The following is a 16139-nucleotide window of genomic DNA, read 5'->3' as shown; positions in this document are numbered from 1 at the left end:
GTCTGGGGCCAAGAGCAAACCCATCAAAGGTAAAAAAAAAACAAAGGCTACTCTGTACAGCTCCATCTATAGTTTTTTGGGGAACGTAGCTTGGAAAGTCCATAAGGCCGCCCAAATTGTACTGTATTCACGTGTTATGTCTGATTGTTGAAATTTTAGTTCTGTGCAATAAAGTATATTTGATTTGATTTGATTTGAAAGTCCCTCGTTGACTGTACGTAACTAAGTATGTAAGTACGTAAAAAAACAATGATTTAGAATTTTACAAGACTCGATAAATAGACGATGAACTTTACCAAATTTTATCAATTCGCAATGCCAAACTCATTTAAAAAAAAAACTAACCCCGCACTTTTGTCGCCAACTTCACACCCTTTCGAAACTTTTGACAGAGTAAAGTATAACTCGACTTTTCTCGCAGAATTCGTGTTTCGCGTGACTAAAGCAATAATGACTGTACTTTAATTCAATATCACAGACAGACAGGTAATTTACCATTAACAACCTGACAAATGTACCTTATTTATGAAGTCGCATAATCATGTATCTTTAATTTAATGAAGGATTTATACAATGTTGTTTTCGATTGCACCATTTGAGGTTTCTTTGTGAAATAATTTGAGTTTTAATGAAAAATATCCGACTCTCGTATCAATGACGTTGCAAATAAATAAGGGTGACTTAACTGGTGTTTTTAATGATTTAACAATGTTTAACAAATAAGGCAAGAGGGAAACCACTGCCCTATTTTTCCCTAAAAAAGTAGCATGGAAAATGCTGCACCGACAAGAGCGTGGCTCTTAAATTGATGATGATGAACAAATAAGGCCGCCAATTGTGCTTATTTTATTCGTCTGTACATGTCCTGTGTTTATGTTTTTGTGCATACATAAACTGCCTATATACGTCCCACTGCTGGGCACAGGCCTCCCCTCAATCAACCGGAGGGGGTATGGAGCATACTCCACCACGCTGCTCCACTGCGGGTTGGTGGAGGTGTTTTTACGGCTAATACCCGGGACCAAAGGCTTAACGTGCCCTCCGTAGCACTGAATCATCTTACTTTTTCGGTCAATCAGGTGATTCAAGCCTGAAAAGTCCTTACCAATCAAAGGACAGTCTCACAAAGTGATTTCGACAATGTCCCCATCGGGAATCGAACCCGGACCTCCAGATCGTGAGCCTAACGCTATAACCACTAGACCACGGAAGCTGTTAGACCACTTGTGCAATAAATAATTATTGATAGATTGATTGGTAGTTACACTCTTTACCGCCCCTTGTCTGATTCACTTGATAAAATCTTAAACATTATTAAAACACACTGGCTGCATAACTAATTATCACACCTCTATTTTTTAATAACTACTTATATTATTGAAATAAAATGCAAATAATAAAGAAAAGGGATACTTTTGCGAAGAACTTGCGTTGATTATTTGTCAGTCAGTCTGTTACGTATTTAGATAAATAGTTAGATGCTGTACTCACCTTGGCTATAGCAGCTGAGAATCCCGCCTGACACACGCCAGTCTTCCGCTGCCCGTGACTCGCTGTCAAATAATTATTAATATATTTATATATCTATTAGTTGCATACACGTGCAAAAACAGTCTATTACGTTTATTTATTCGCGATTCCAAAAATATTCCTAATACTTTTGCTCTGTTATCGATGTAGGTATCGAAAAAAATATTGCGAGATTTATTTTCTCACCCATCAATTATATATTTGATTATTATTCCATTAAATATTGAATTTATTTTGCAGCATAGTACATGCTTCATATATTATTATAGTTATTAAGAAAAATTTCTTTCCATTTATTAGTGATATATTTAAATAAAAATTAATTTTATACAAATTGAAAGTTAAATAAAACTAAAACACAAAATAAAAATGATGTCTAATAAAAAGAAGTGGTCCGTGTGTGTTTTTTTATCACAAATAAATGGAAAATAATATATTATTTCGCAAGAAATATTATTTAGACATGGAAATAGGATAGTTTGTAAACTCAGTACATTCATATTGTACCATATGAAACAATTATATCAAATAATAGTCGAAGATAGTGACTACAACATACATAGATGTACATTCTACTTGTATTTACACACATACTTAAATAATAAAGTTTATAGCACAACATCCATGCAATATATAACAGAGAAGATTGTTTTCAGTGGAAAATAAATAATAAATTAAGTAATTATTATATAGTTCAGAACGTATCGTGGCTCGATCATAGTACGTGAGTTATCTAGTTACGACAGAAAGAGTAACAGAAGTGCAAAGGAGATCCTCATGTTTGAAAAAGTTTAGCGGGTAAACTGTATATGCTCTGCGCCCGCCCTACCAGGGACGAGGCTCACGCTGTGGTTTATGCTGAGTGAGATCCATTTACTGAGGACGTTCACCACTGCCTTATGGCTATTTCGGTCAACGTTATATTATTATTTTTTTGTTTTTTTTTATGTCTCTGATATTATGTCATTTCGTGTACTTAAGTTAATTTTTTTATGTTATTGTATTGCTTGTATTGTTACTGTGGCGTCATCTAATAATATATTTTACTTATATATTTTTTTAATGTTATAATATAGTAACATGAACACTATGTTACTCATTCCGTGATAAATAAAATTCCAAAAGGAGAAAGTAAATTATAATACTATTAACCAGCTTACGAACGAATGGCATAATAATAGCTACGTCATTTGATAGCATAATATTATGTTCTAGAAGATTCTATGACAAGTTAATTCTGTCAATAATGTCGTGTTCTGTTTATACAGTGGGTTAATACATCCAACTTTACCTCTCAATTATACTCACCTTCGTCCAAAGATCGGTACCCTGAACAAAGTATGATCATGTAGAAAATACTGCATTTTTATTATAATAATTATATTTCATATATGTGAAATGAACGTTCCATTTCACCTATTAATTTATTATTACACCCTATACTTAAATGACAAATTGGCGAGTCTTTGTAGTAAATACGTAAAGTTTTGATTATGAAAGTAGGTAAATTATATGTAATGTAGTTATATGAATAAACAAAATATATCTTAAATGAAGTTATATGATCTTAATGTTTTAGAGTTTTTGGATAAGTAGCATGTTTACATTTCCGTGTTAATCAATGGATATGAATGAGTAAACATTTTATGGATTTTTTAAGCAACTGCAATAAATGGAGATTAAATTGAAAGAGTTTTCATTTTATTTTTACATGCAAATGTGAAATAAAGTGAATAAGTAAATTCCCAATAATAAATTCTTAATTTAAAAATATTCTGTACAATTTACCAATCCAATATTTTACACAAAGAAATTGTATATCGAAGTGACTTTGTAGCGGTGGTGTGGTAACTGCGGCATTTCGCCTAATCGCCATTACCGGCGGAAGTGACCTGCTAGAGCGTTTCGCGCGCTTTTACCGACGCCATCTTGCCGGCAGGTTTGAGGTTATATTATCAATTTTACTGTTTTAAAACGATTTTAGTGTGAAGACTTTGTGTTAGAAGATTAGGTGCAAGTTATATTAGGCATATTATAAGATACAGATGCGATATAATAAGGAATAAGAATGATGTAAAGATATAAAATTATATATTGAGTAGATACTTTTATGACAAGGCAAAAGTAAGCGAGAATATTATTATTGATGAATAAGTTATGATTGTATATTAAGATGTCATTATTTTTCAATCTTTTTTGCTACCGTGGTTAGATATTTTGTTGCAATGGACGGTTTGATGGATGAAGAAGTAGAAGGGTGGTATAATGATTTCTAAAAAAAATGTCAAAAAACATCTCATTATATCACCCTATTTTGTCTACAAATAATAGTAATATCTACAAATAAGTTAGATCACAGGTTTTATCCCACCAACCCGCACTGGAGCAGCGTGGTACAGTATGCTCCATTCCCACTCCGGTTCATGCCTTTGCCCAGTAATGGGACTTATAAGGATGTTTATATTATCACAGGTTCTGACAAAAACAAATGGATATAGAAAAAAAAACAGAGCAGTGCCAGTAATACTTACAGGTGCGGCAGGGAGAGAACTCATTGACGTCGTTGGCATCAGGGGTCTTGGCTACGAAGCAGGAGCCCACTGGATCACGCTGGTTCAGCTTGGCCGTCACATAAGACACGTAGCGGGGTGCGCAGGCCTGTTGGCAATGAGAACGAACTTTTATAACACTGCGGCACGATGGGTGGTGATGGAGTCTCGACGTGCCGGCAGAGTAGTAGCAGGAGAGTAGGATGTTGTAATAGAAAGTAATAGTAAACACCAAGAGGAATACACAGTTTTAATTTGCACTTCACAAACAAGAACTCAACGAAATTATAACGATGCTATATAAAATGCTATTATAATGATGCTAGATAAAGAATTTATGATCAAAATTAAAGTTAGTGGGCACGGCCAGAGCTAAGCAGTAAAGATGTCGCTCTCATCAAGGTCGGGGATGCAATGCATCAGCGTAGAATAAAAGGAATTGTGGATTGGAATGAGAATTTCGAAATTTAAAATGATTGGCGGTAAGAAGGAAAGGCCAGTACGTGCAGAGTTTGTACTCTGCTACAATACAAACTTAATTTACCTAAACCTTTTTTGTTTTGTTTTTTTTCTTATATCGTCCTGAAGTAGACTGATAAAGGTTGCCTTCTTCAAGGGGAACCCTTGGCCCTGGCAGGGGTAAGTAGAGACGACCTAAAGGGTATGCTGTGAAAAGACTCGCCATCAGTACGGCGACTGGAATACTTCCAGAACGAACTATCTCCGTATCCTAGTTTAGGGATCACGAATTACCCTCCCCATTTGTTCGGTCAAGTAGCTATTTGCAGCAAATCTACAATACGTCGCGTCAAAAAAAAAAAAAACAAATTACTCGTAAGCAGCTATTTTTTATATATTTTGTATCTTTTATACTGAAATAAATAATCTTATCTTGGAGAAAGCAATAATAAGCAATAATTCTTAAATGATTTACTCGTAAGTTGAAAAAAATCCCCTCATATAAGACCACATTCACAGCAGCAATCATACAGAAAGCACGTAGCAACTTCCATACAAATTACCATACAAACTTCCTCCTTCAGGAAACCAGGGGATAATTATGACTATTTATGCTTCCAACATCCTTGCATTCCATTCACCTTCCGATTCCATGGAGCGTGGACTTGGAAATAGCGTTCTGAAAATACTTCATGTATGTGTGTGTGTTGTGTATGATTTTTGTATGTGTTGTATGAACTTGAGATGCGTTCGGCAGTTCATCGCGCGTTGTTATAAGATTAGGTGTTACCCCTGAAATAGGGTTGGCGCAGTGTAATTGCTGTATTAAAATTTTTAGGTGTCAAATTGAAGCCTTTTGATTAATGTAAGGTATATTTTTTTAAACTTGCGTACGGTAAGTTTTTTAGCTCTATCCTTAGAATGCTAAGGAGCAGCGCCAACTCTATCTCACACAATGTTTCCTACCTAAATAATGTTTCTTTGCCTCATGTAAAAATGATTAAACTTGTTTTAGTATCATTATTGAAGTATTTAAAAACGAGTTCATTACCCTTATACGATCACAGCAAACCTATGAATATGAGAAATAATAAAAATCCTATAGATATACCTACTTAATTATTATGGTAGGTATCTCGACCGGGAAGGGAATACATCAACTTATACTTATATTGACCTCAACCCTATCCCGCGCCCCTACATCAACAAAATTGAAAGAAAACAATCACAGATGCCGGCAGTCAATAAAACGGAGTAATGTACGAGATCGGCGCACGCGCAGCGTCATACAAAACAAACTGACATCTGGCGGAAACCACTCTGTTTACTCTACACGTAATATTATTGTTGAGATTGAAAATATAATAGTTTGCTTCTTATAATAATAAATGCAATAGACTAGAACTAAATAAATATATGAAATAAATATAATATAATATAATATATATTTTATAATATATAAGTTCGGCAAAGACTTAAACATAGCTGGCGAGGACCGTCTGGGAACTAATATTAGGCAGCCAAATTGCTAAATTGTATAACAATATTTTATATGTTTTTTGAAGAGGACCCTGTGCCGAGGATTTTCTTACAGCTTCTTTTCCCCGGCTATACCACCCTATATAAACATATTATAATATAAGTAGATAACATTCAGATGTGATTTTTGGTAACAAAACCTCACAATATAGAAGCTAGTTTCAATTCAGGTAAAAAAAGAAAAGTCAGTCATTCCGTGATCATGGCACTTGCAACAGTGTCGAAATATCGGGAGTCTCATATCCCTGCTTTAAACGCGGTAAGAACCCGTTATTATGTGTTTTAATTAAAAAAAAAGAAAAATTAAATGAAATCGAGGTTTTGTTGAAAAACGACATAGGTACTTATCGGAATGCGATTTATCATAAAAAGTGCTCACGTGGTTATCGATAGATGCGACGATATATTGATACAATCACCCTGTAGGTCACTAAGTGACCACATCGGGTCTTTATGGTCCACTGATGACCCATCGTAAATGCCCGTATAAACAACAACCGGCGTCGAAACTAAGTAAACAATTACATCGTTTTACGACTACAACCGACCAATGAGGTTTGGAGCTTATTTTGAAATTCGAACTTGGTAAGGAGATGCGCCTATTAAAAAGTTAACGAGTTCTTTAGTGACACAAGCTTAAAGAGTTCGTGATAGCTACCGCGGAAAACTTTAAAAGCCTTTAATATGGGGTGTAAGAAAATAACCACCCGTGGATCACGCCACGACTTGTGCTGAGTGAGGCCTTTTATTTCCACCAACTTATGACAATATGATTTCGACTAACATCCTCTTTACCTCATCGTTATTTTGTGAAAATGTAAAATTATGTTATTGTGATAAAGAAGATATAGTGACTAAGATTGAGAAGGGAATGTTAAGTTGGTTTGGACACATAGCGCGGATGAAGGATTACTACAGTATATAAAGCGAAGGTTGGTGGTAGGGCTGGCAGAAGAAGACCTAAAAGGACGTACATTGACCAAATTGGAAATTTCCTTAGAAAAGGTTCAGTACGATTTACTCTTAACCGGCGTGCGTGTATGAAACGATTGATGAATGTGGACGAAACAAGAGAAGTATGTCAGGATCGAAGCAAATGGAATTCCATAGTCTCTGCTTACCCCGGAGGGAAATAGGCGTGACTTTATGTATGTATGATGTTCTTGTGTGTGGAATACTTTTATATTCTATTCTATTTGCATAACTTACACACTAAAATAAATGCGAAAGTAACTCAGGTTGTTACCTTTTGACACTAAAACCTCTGAACTTATTTAGATAAAATTTGGTAAAGAGATAATTTGAGACCTAAGGAAGTATAATGATGGAACTAACTGGAAAACTGCTCATTGATTTCATAAAAATTCCAACAAAACAAATGATCCCTAAAAAACCTCCATGAGATCATTGACCAAATATACTAAAATATTGACTCGTGAGTCACTAAACCATCTCGGACCATAAAGAAAAAACAACGATGGGGGCACAGTAAAACCATATTAGTGTATTGCGGCCTATAGTGACGTAATCACACCACGCCGACTGATTAAGAAAAGAGACTTTCAAATCGATGTTCTACTGTTGTAGTAGAACTCATTTGTTTCTCGCACTAAGTCCAACTTCTTTGCTGAGCTGAGAGTAAAGAAAAAAACATGTTTAGAGTCCGAACAGAGTCCGACCCGATTCGAATCCAGTGAAACTACTATTTAAGTCATATATCAACAGAAATATTCTAATTTTGAATGTCAAGTCAAGCTGCAAGTTGTCTTCTGACGATTTTAAGCTCTGACCCTGATAAGATATGAGTAGTTACTATCTATCTGTCCAAAATATGGTTCCTGTTTAATAAGTTTTAATATATACATAAACTCACACCCGTAATCCCTAATGGGGTGGGCAGAGCCACAAGTAATCAAAGACAACTTGCAGCCACTGTTGATACGATGTCGTAAGCTGGATACAATAAACCTTATGGTGATAAGGGATCAGCCTATCGCCCATAACATTAGTCTATCATGTTAGACGACACAATATCTCTGTCTGTTTTTACGACATGCCCGGGAAGACAAGCAGCTGAACGTGTTCTATGTTTTTTATTTGCTCCCAGAACAGCATAGAAGCAATAAGTTTTAATCATCATCACTAAAGCCACGCTCTTATCGGTGTAACATTCTCCATGCTACTTTTTAGGGGAAAACAGGGCACTTTCCCTCTTGCCTTCGCCCCAATAAGTTTTGATACCTATTCCAACTTAGAAAACACTATGTACCTATCTATACATTTTACAAAGTATCGTTTTTGGAGCTTATGACAACTCAATAATAACCCTGACACTAAGGTTGATAATGTCTGTTTTACCTCAGCAAACCATCGGGAGAAAAAGATGTTTTCAAAAATTTTCGAGTTCGAGTCGAGTTCCAGAAGTACCACCGAAGGTGTTTAGTGGTCGCATAATTTAGTATTACGATCCCCGGTGAGCGGTGAGCGAGGTGAATCACGATATTCTTTGTCATGTGTCGTATGAATCATAGTCTTATGAGTTTACTTACGAAAGTGCATTCGCGGGAAAGAACAACACTACATATACAGGATGTTAGCGACATCGTAACGAATACTGAGGGGATGTTTCGGACCATGGTTCTGAATTGATATCAAGAGGAATTTTCCGTCGCAAAATTCATGTTTTTTTGTTTTGTTTTTTTTTTAAATAATTTTCAATTCTATACTGTTACGATGGAAAATTCCACTTGATATTAACTCATAATAATGAGCTGACTCATTCCTCTCAATATTCGTTACGATGTCACTTACACCCCGTACAAGTACGTTCAGGTACCCATTATAAGTAGGTATGGGTGTTAGTGACACCGTAACGAATACTGAGGGGGATAATTCAAACCATGATTCGATTTGACATCAAGCGGAATTTCCGTTCGGAAATTTCATGAAAATTTTAGTGTTTTTTTTTTCAATATTTTCAGTTCCATATTTTTACGACGAAAAATTCCACTTGATATCAGAGTCATGGTCTGAATCATCCCTTAAAGTTTTCGTTACGTGTGCTTTCATCCGGCTCGAAGGACCATGTTTAAATGTGTGGATTGATTATTTCACCACTCGCAGACTGTATTAAAGGAAACGCTGATTGTTTTGCCACTTCGAATATAATTCAGTTTTAGTAGATAATTACAAAGGTTACAAACACGTCCGACAATAAGAGAAGTTCGATGAATACAAAATTAATTTAAAAATAGTAAAGAATTAATAAAAAAAAATTAACCTTTTTTTTAAAAGGTATTTTTATGTTGCAATTGTCAACAACCCTGTATAAACTGTTGGTGAGAGTGGTTGACGGCTAACATGACTCATACAAATCAATGCATAACATCATAATAACATAACGTAGCATCACGACTGTATCCCCGCGGGGGTAGGCAGAGGTGTATAGTATATACACCCACTGCTCGCCAGCTATGTTTCAGTCCCATGGTCCATAACACCATATTTATATACTTTTTTAACGTATTAATTACTTATTGTAGATTTGCCGCAAATGGCATTAACAACTTGGCCGGCCAAATGGGGAACGCTGGAGAGCCTTTAGATCCTTATATACCTATCAAACTCTTTTAATATAATATATGTATGGGATATTTTTTTTTTCCGTTGCGATAAAAACGTGAACGTTTCCTGATGGCCGGTAACACTTCAGAACAGAAAACAATTAAGCAACACCGCAATCCAAACACTTTATAATTGAAACAATGCGCAAGCGCATTAGACAGCTGTAACATACCGTAACCATCAAAGGAATCATAATACGAACATAACCAAAGATGCTCTACTTCAGAACGATTGCAAAACGAACCTATGCATAGACGAACGTAAATCAAAAACGTTGCTTAACATGCAATTGACATGCTCATGCGCTGGTTTCGTTCCCGGAATAACCAGTGTGTATGGAACGAAGCTAAATGGGTCGATTATCGGTGGGCCTGGAGGTATTGGGAGTCGTGCGAAAGACGCCGGGAATATTTTTTGAAAATTATCTTAATGTGTTGATTAGTTTACGAAAGAGGTATTTTAGTAAATTGTTATAATACTGAATGTGTGGGAAATGATGTGTAAAGAGTTAAAAAACCTTTATTCAAATTGAGTACTGAAGTTTGGCTCCCTGATCTTAAGAGCCCTATCTCATTAAAACCAGTGACGTGGAACGTGCAATCAGAAATCAGAATCATTTATTCAACGTAATTATCTTGGATAAACTTGCTGAAGGTCAATGTAACATTTTTGAATTTACGTCATTTCACAAGGTGTTATGGCTGAGGAGAAGAAATGACAAGAAACTGCAACAGCAACACATCTTTTGAAAACCAATGAGGATATAATAATAATAATAATAATAATATTTTATTTATTAAAGACAACACAGATCCATTTATTTGTTAGTACAATTCACTTAACTTATGTTAGTACCTTATAACTAGAGGGGATTTGACACGCTTTATGAGGTCCAATATCAGAGGACTGTCACACCTATTAGCGATTGCAGCCAGGATCCCATTGCTACTGACCCGCATTCTGTTCAGCAGGGATGCGGTTTTTTTGCGCCAGACAGCGTCAAAACCATCCACACCCGCCTCCGCGAACATAGCCGACGCGCTGCAGTAGCGAGGCAGCCGCAATAGAGCCCTGAATGCATTATTGTATTGGATACGCAGAGCATTATACGCTTTTTGAGTATATTTGGCCCACAAGCTGCTCGAGTACAGTGACGTACAGTATGCATTAAATAGTGTAATTTTTACTGCATTTGTACATCGGGCAAACCTGCGAGCCAACATGTTTGCTCGCACGGACAATGCTCTGCGTTCCCTCTCCATGTCTACATCGTCCTTCAGGTCATCGGTTACCACATGCCCAAGATATTTAAACTAATGAACTCTTTTTAAGGCAACACCGTTCAGCTTAATAGGTGGAATTGAAGATGGGCACTTGGTTCCGGACCCGAAGACCATGTATTCACTTTTCTTTACATTGTAAAGTAAGCCATGTGCTGTGGTGTACGACTCACACACGCCTATCAGTTTTCTAAGGGCAGAAACTGATACACATTACAAGTTATTTAATAACTAGCTAGAGGAACACATTCAATACCAGACATTTTTATCATTTAGGTAGTCATTAATCTTATAATAAGCTTTTTTACATAAAGTAAGCTTCACATGAGCTTTAAATTTATTTTCTAACAAATTTAAAATATTATCTGGTATTTTATTGTAAAAGCGTATACATAACCCCAAAAAAGATGAATTTAATTTACTTAATCTAGAATTTTGAATAGCAATTTTATGTCAATTCCCGTGAATATTCCCGTTGTAAAAACTGTTTAATAGCAAGGACTTACGGCCTCCGGGGTCCAGTGGTTGAGCGTTGTGCTCACGATCCGGAGGTCCCGGGTTCGAATCCCGGTGGGGACAAATTACAAAAATCACTTTGTGATCCCTAGTTTGGTTAGGACATTACAGGCTGATCACCTGATTGTCCGAAAAAGTAAGATGATCCGTGCTTCGGAAGGCACGTTAAGCCGTTGGTCCCGGTTATTACTTCCTGATGTAAGTTAGTAGTCGTGTCAGGGGCCTATGGCGGCTCAGTAATAACCCTGACACCAGGGTTGATGGGGTTGGTAATCCACCTCACAATCCACACGATAGATGAAGAAGATAGCAAGGACTAGCTGCTTTTGTTTTTCAAATTGTCCTTTCTTGCATTCTGTTCTTATCTGCCTAAAGGTTAGGTAATAAAGTTATGCGTCTTTTTACATAAGTTTTGCCACCTTTTTACTTGTTTTTGACATGATTTATTGTAGATTTGCCGCAGATGGTTAAGTACTATGGTGGCTATGTTTAAAATATTAAACATACAAAAGTCAATATAAGTAACAGGCTAAACTTGCAGAGGTATACTTTATCGTTGTCAATAAAAGTTAACTAAGTATAGTGCGTGCTTATCCCACTTGACAGTTTAATGTCCGTCACAATATCACAACAGTTGTCCGTGTGTGACGAACTGACGACAATAAATCATGTGACAATGCGTGTACGCAACTCACTCGTTATAGCTCTATTACTAATATAGTGTCCTGTTCCACAGCCTCCGTGGTCTAGTGGTTAGAGCGTTAGGCTCACGATCTGGAGCTCCGGGTTCGATTCCCGGTGGGGACATTGTCGAAATCACTTTGTGAGACTGTCCTTTGTTTGGCAAGGACTTTTCAGACTTGAATCACCTGATTGTCCGAAAAAGTAAGATGATTCCGTGCTTCGAAGGGTACGTTAAGCCGTTGGTCCCGGCTATTAGCCGTAAAAATATCTCCAGCAACCCGCATTGGAGCAGCGTGGTGGAGTATGCTCCATACCCCCTCCGGTTGATTGCGGGGAGGCCTGCCCAGCAGTGGGACGTATTCGGCTGTTTATGTATGTATGTATGTCTTGTTGTCCAGTATATTTTCTGTGGTTTGTTGGTGTTACGATGCAAGTCACCCACCTGTTCTCCCAATGAGAGATTTTCCAGGCTATGTTCCTAAACAAACAGATGGCGCTGTCTAGATTTAACATAATAATTACCTATTTTCTCTTTTATTTAAGGCCAACCTGGAAATCTTTGAATAGTCTCCGAACTCTGGTTGGCCGAAGTAAAGATAACCTGTCCAGGTGGGGTTTTCTCAACGGATCAGACCTGAGCTGCGTGTGTGGTGCTACGCCACAGACTATGGCTCACTCACTCAGGAGCTGATGAATGCCGCCGAAAACGCTGTCCGGGTGACAAAATACTGGCATGAAAAAATCTGAATGCCACCGAAACGACAAGAAGAAGTTTTCTTAATGCTCGAGTACATAAAATCCTGAGTACCTCGGGTACAATAACTTCGGACAAAAACCAAAGGTCCTACACCAAATTTTACCTGGACTGAAACTAGGTTGACTATTGTGAGCTTTTGTTAACAAAAACCACATCCGAATGTCATCACCATCCTAGTATTATCCCGTATCTACGGGGTCCGCTTAGCTAACTTGAAGCTGCCTGACCTTCCAACCCGCAAAGGTAAACCAGCCCAATACAAGTTACATAAACATAAACAGCCTATAGCTATAGCTGCTCCACTGCGGTTTGATGGAGTACAGGTTAGTTTAGGACCAAATCACATCCGAATGTGATTTTTCATAAAGGCACTTACGCTGTTTCACATTAAGCCGACGACATCTAGCCCGTAATTCAAGAACAACTTTTTTCCGCGTCTCCAACATGTCTAACGCGTCGCAGCCGGGGTCTCATTCACGGCCGGAATCCCCCATATAAAGTGCGCCCGCGCAACTGTACTGTACCGATGGTTTTTACACTCCTAAACAGAATAGATTCTGCTAAATTAACTGCGTTCGATTAGCTGTAATTCTATATCCTGCTTCTGGATAACGGTGTTGTTTGGAAGGGATTTCAATTGGTTTTATTCCCGTTGTTATTTCTTTATTCTTCTGTCGCGTGGGTTGTAAATTATTGTGACACTTCAGGACCCCCATAACGACCCCGCTGGCGTAGTCGACGGTTTCCGTCATTGAGCGATTATCGCCATCGGCCCACTAAGATCGATTAATTATTTCAAATATAATCCCCTCAGACGATGCCCTGACCCAAGGTTCGCGACCATCTGAGCACCCTCAGGCCTATTGTCTTCATTTTTGTAGGTTTTCATATAGGTGAGAGCCCTCAGCGCTCGCGATTTGTCTGGTAAGATCGGCGCCTGATACGATATGGTGCTGGGTGGAGAATTACCGTTCTATACCTAGTATCATTTTTATTCTTTAACTCAACACAAGTTGTTGTTGTTTGGATCATAAATGATTATCACGTGCTCAGCGGTGAAGGAAAACATCCTGAGGAAACCCACATTTCCGAGAAATGCAATTTTCGGAGGTGTATGACCTAACCTGTATTGGGCTGGTTTTCCCTTCGCGGGTCGGAATGGCAGACAGGCAGTCGCTTCTCTAAAAAAACCGAACCTGTCAAATCTTCAGGTTAGGTAGGCGGACCCTGTGATAAACGAGATATTGCTAGGGAGATGATGAACTCAACACAAATTGACAAAAAGCAACTCTCACAAACATAACATAAGCTTACATAAAATCGTAATTTAATTGGGATAGCCAGAACATCCATCACAAGATGAACTAAGTACCCACACCTTACCGAGTTTACTGTTAGACCAACGTTATAGGTGGTGAGCCGTATCGTCTACAATGGTCGAGCCAACTGTGTTAGTGAAAACTGCGCTTAAGATATAACATAAAAATCCTATAAATAGTTTAAATTCCGTAAAATCCGTTCCATTTAATTCTGTCTGGATCTGTCACTAACGGACCAATACCTAACACAGACTAGTGGTACTACAGTTAGTCCACTTAGGATAACTGTTGCTGCTCTGTGACAAAAACTAGAAGTGTAGACTCTCCCTTTTATAGGATGAACACTCATTGACAGCTAACGGGGGACAATTAGAGGAGTAGGTTGTACGCTTGTGGTTCAACGGGATCACACAAGATAACATAAATAGCCTATAAACGTTGACTAAACTACATGAAAACAAATCGAGGGTTGAAAGGCAAATGGGTTTAAGCGACATTTTGTGAACTTTACAGGAGAGCCGTTTAAAGTTTTATTTTTTCGAAAAAAATTCATATAAAAAAAAACTACTGAATCAAAAGTGTTCAAAATGCTAAGAATTATTTTAAATTAAACGTTGCACAATTCTGTATTTATTTGGTTCGAAAAACACATGAGTTATAGATTTTAGAAGTCGCTTAATACAAAATGCCACAATTGAACTAAATTACAGTTGAAGGAAAAACGGTTGATATCCACTAGAGCCAAATATTGGCTAAAAGCAAAATGCTTTAAGAGACCTCTCACTTATTAGTTTGACTAAAGCTAAATGAATTAAACGACTTCTTAAAAAAAGAAGACTAGAGGCAAATCAGCTTAACCTCCATAAAAGGTTATATGACAGGGAAGGAAAATATCTTAAGTGACCATTCGCTACTAATTTCAATTGTATGAAATCCAAATATTAGTAAGATCGGAAATAAAGTCGGTCCTTAAGCCGTTTTTCCTGGGAGAGATTTTAGTCGGGCAAGGCACTTACAGATATTTGTACCTTACAATATTAGGAAAAATCACGGCGGATATAATGAGTTAATCGATTTCCTTAAGAAACAGGATCTAGAATATAACCATAAAGATTGTTACACATGCTTAATTCGACTTTTTAAGTATATGGTAAACCGCGTATGATGGCGGATGACAGATGACTGTCACCAACTGAATGCGGGCAATAATAGTAACAAATAGCTTTGAAAAAGTCTTACATACATACATACATACATACATAAACTCACGCCCGTAATCCCTAATGGGGTGGGCAGAGCCACAAGTAATCAAAGACAATTTGCAGCCACTGTTGATACGAATTCCAAAGATGGATATGATGAACCTTATGGTGATAAGGGATCAGCCTATCGCCCATAACATTAGTCCATCATGTTAGAGGACACAATCCCTCTGTCGGTTTTTACGACATGCCCGGGAAGAGAAGCAGCTGAACGTGTTCTATGTTTTTTATATGCTCCCAGAACAGCATAGAAGCCTTTGAAAAAGTCTTAATATGCTTATACTCTGTGCTGAGTTTAATCTCACTATCACAATCTGTTTCCGATTTACTGAAAAATTTAAGACCACGTGGCTGGATGCAAGTTCCAAGCACTGGCTCCTACTAGATGGTACGCGGTACTAGGACAGACTGCAGTGAAGTACTGATTGCTCTCATATTAAGAGGCGGCCAGGGGTGGATAGATCAGCGACTTGTTTGATCAAAATTTCTGTTACATTTGCGCCTAAGACCTCCACTTCGAGCTAGCCATAAGATACCGTCGAAGTTGACAAACAATAACAGAACTCGATCATGCTTTTAAAGCCGAAAGCCGAGATTTTAGAGCCGACAGACACATCTGT

The 16139-nt window shown here is 37.5% G+C and overlaps 1 protein-coding gene across 2 annotated transcripts in view; it reads right to left on the bottom strand.

The window, feature by feature from the left end:
* LOC126367742 (integrin alpha pat-2) overlaps nt 1-16139 on the bottom strand; it is a 165452-nt gene that overhangs the window by 32298 nt on the left and 117015 nt on the right. Inside the window, exons 4-6 of one of the 2 annotated variants that reach the window (XM_050011445.1) lie at nt 4062-4188; nt 2839-2859; nt 1492-1553 (exon numbers count right to left, since the gene is read on the bottom strand). In XM_050011445.1, coding sequence (XP_049867402.1) covers nt 1492-1553; nt 2839-2859; nt 4062-4188 — 210 coding nt within the window. The remainder of the gene's footprint in view (nt 1-1491; nt 1554-2838; nt 2860-4061; nt 4189-16139) is intronic. The other variant, XM_050011446.1, reaches the window with a different exon arrangement.

The sequence above is a fragment of the Pectinophora gossypiella genome, chromosome 6, assembly GCF_024362695.1.
Source record: "Pectinophora gossypiella chromosome 6, ilPecGoss1.1, whole genome shotgun sequence".
Lineage (NCBI taxonomy): Eukaryota > Metazoa > Arthropoda > Insecta > Lepidoptera > Gelechiidae > Pectinophora > Pectinophora gossypiella.
This window is presented reverse-complemented; position numbering and strand designations above follow the sequence as displayed.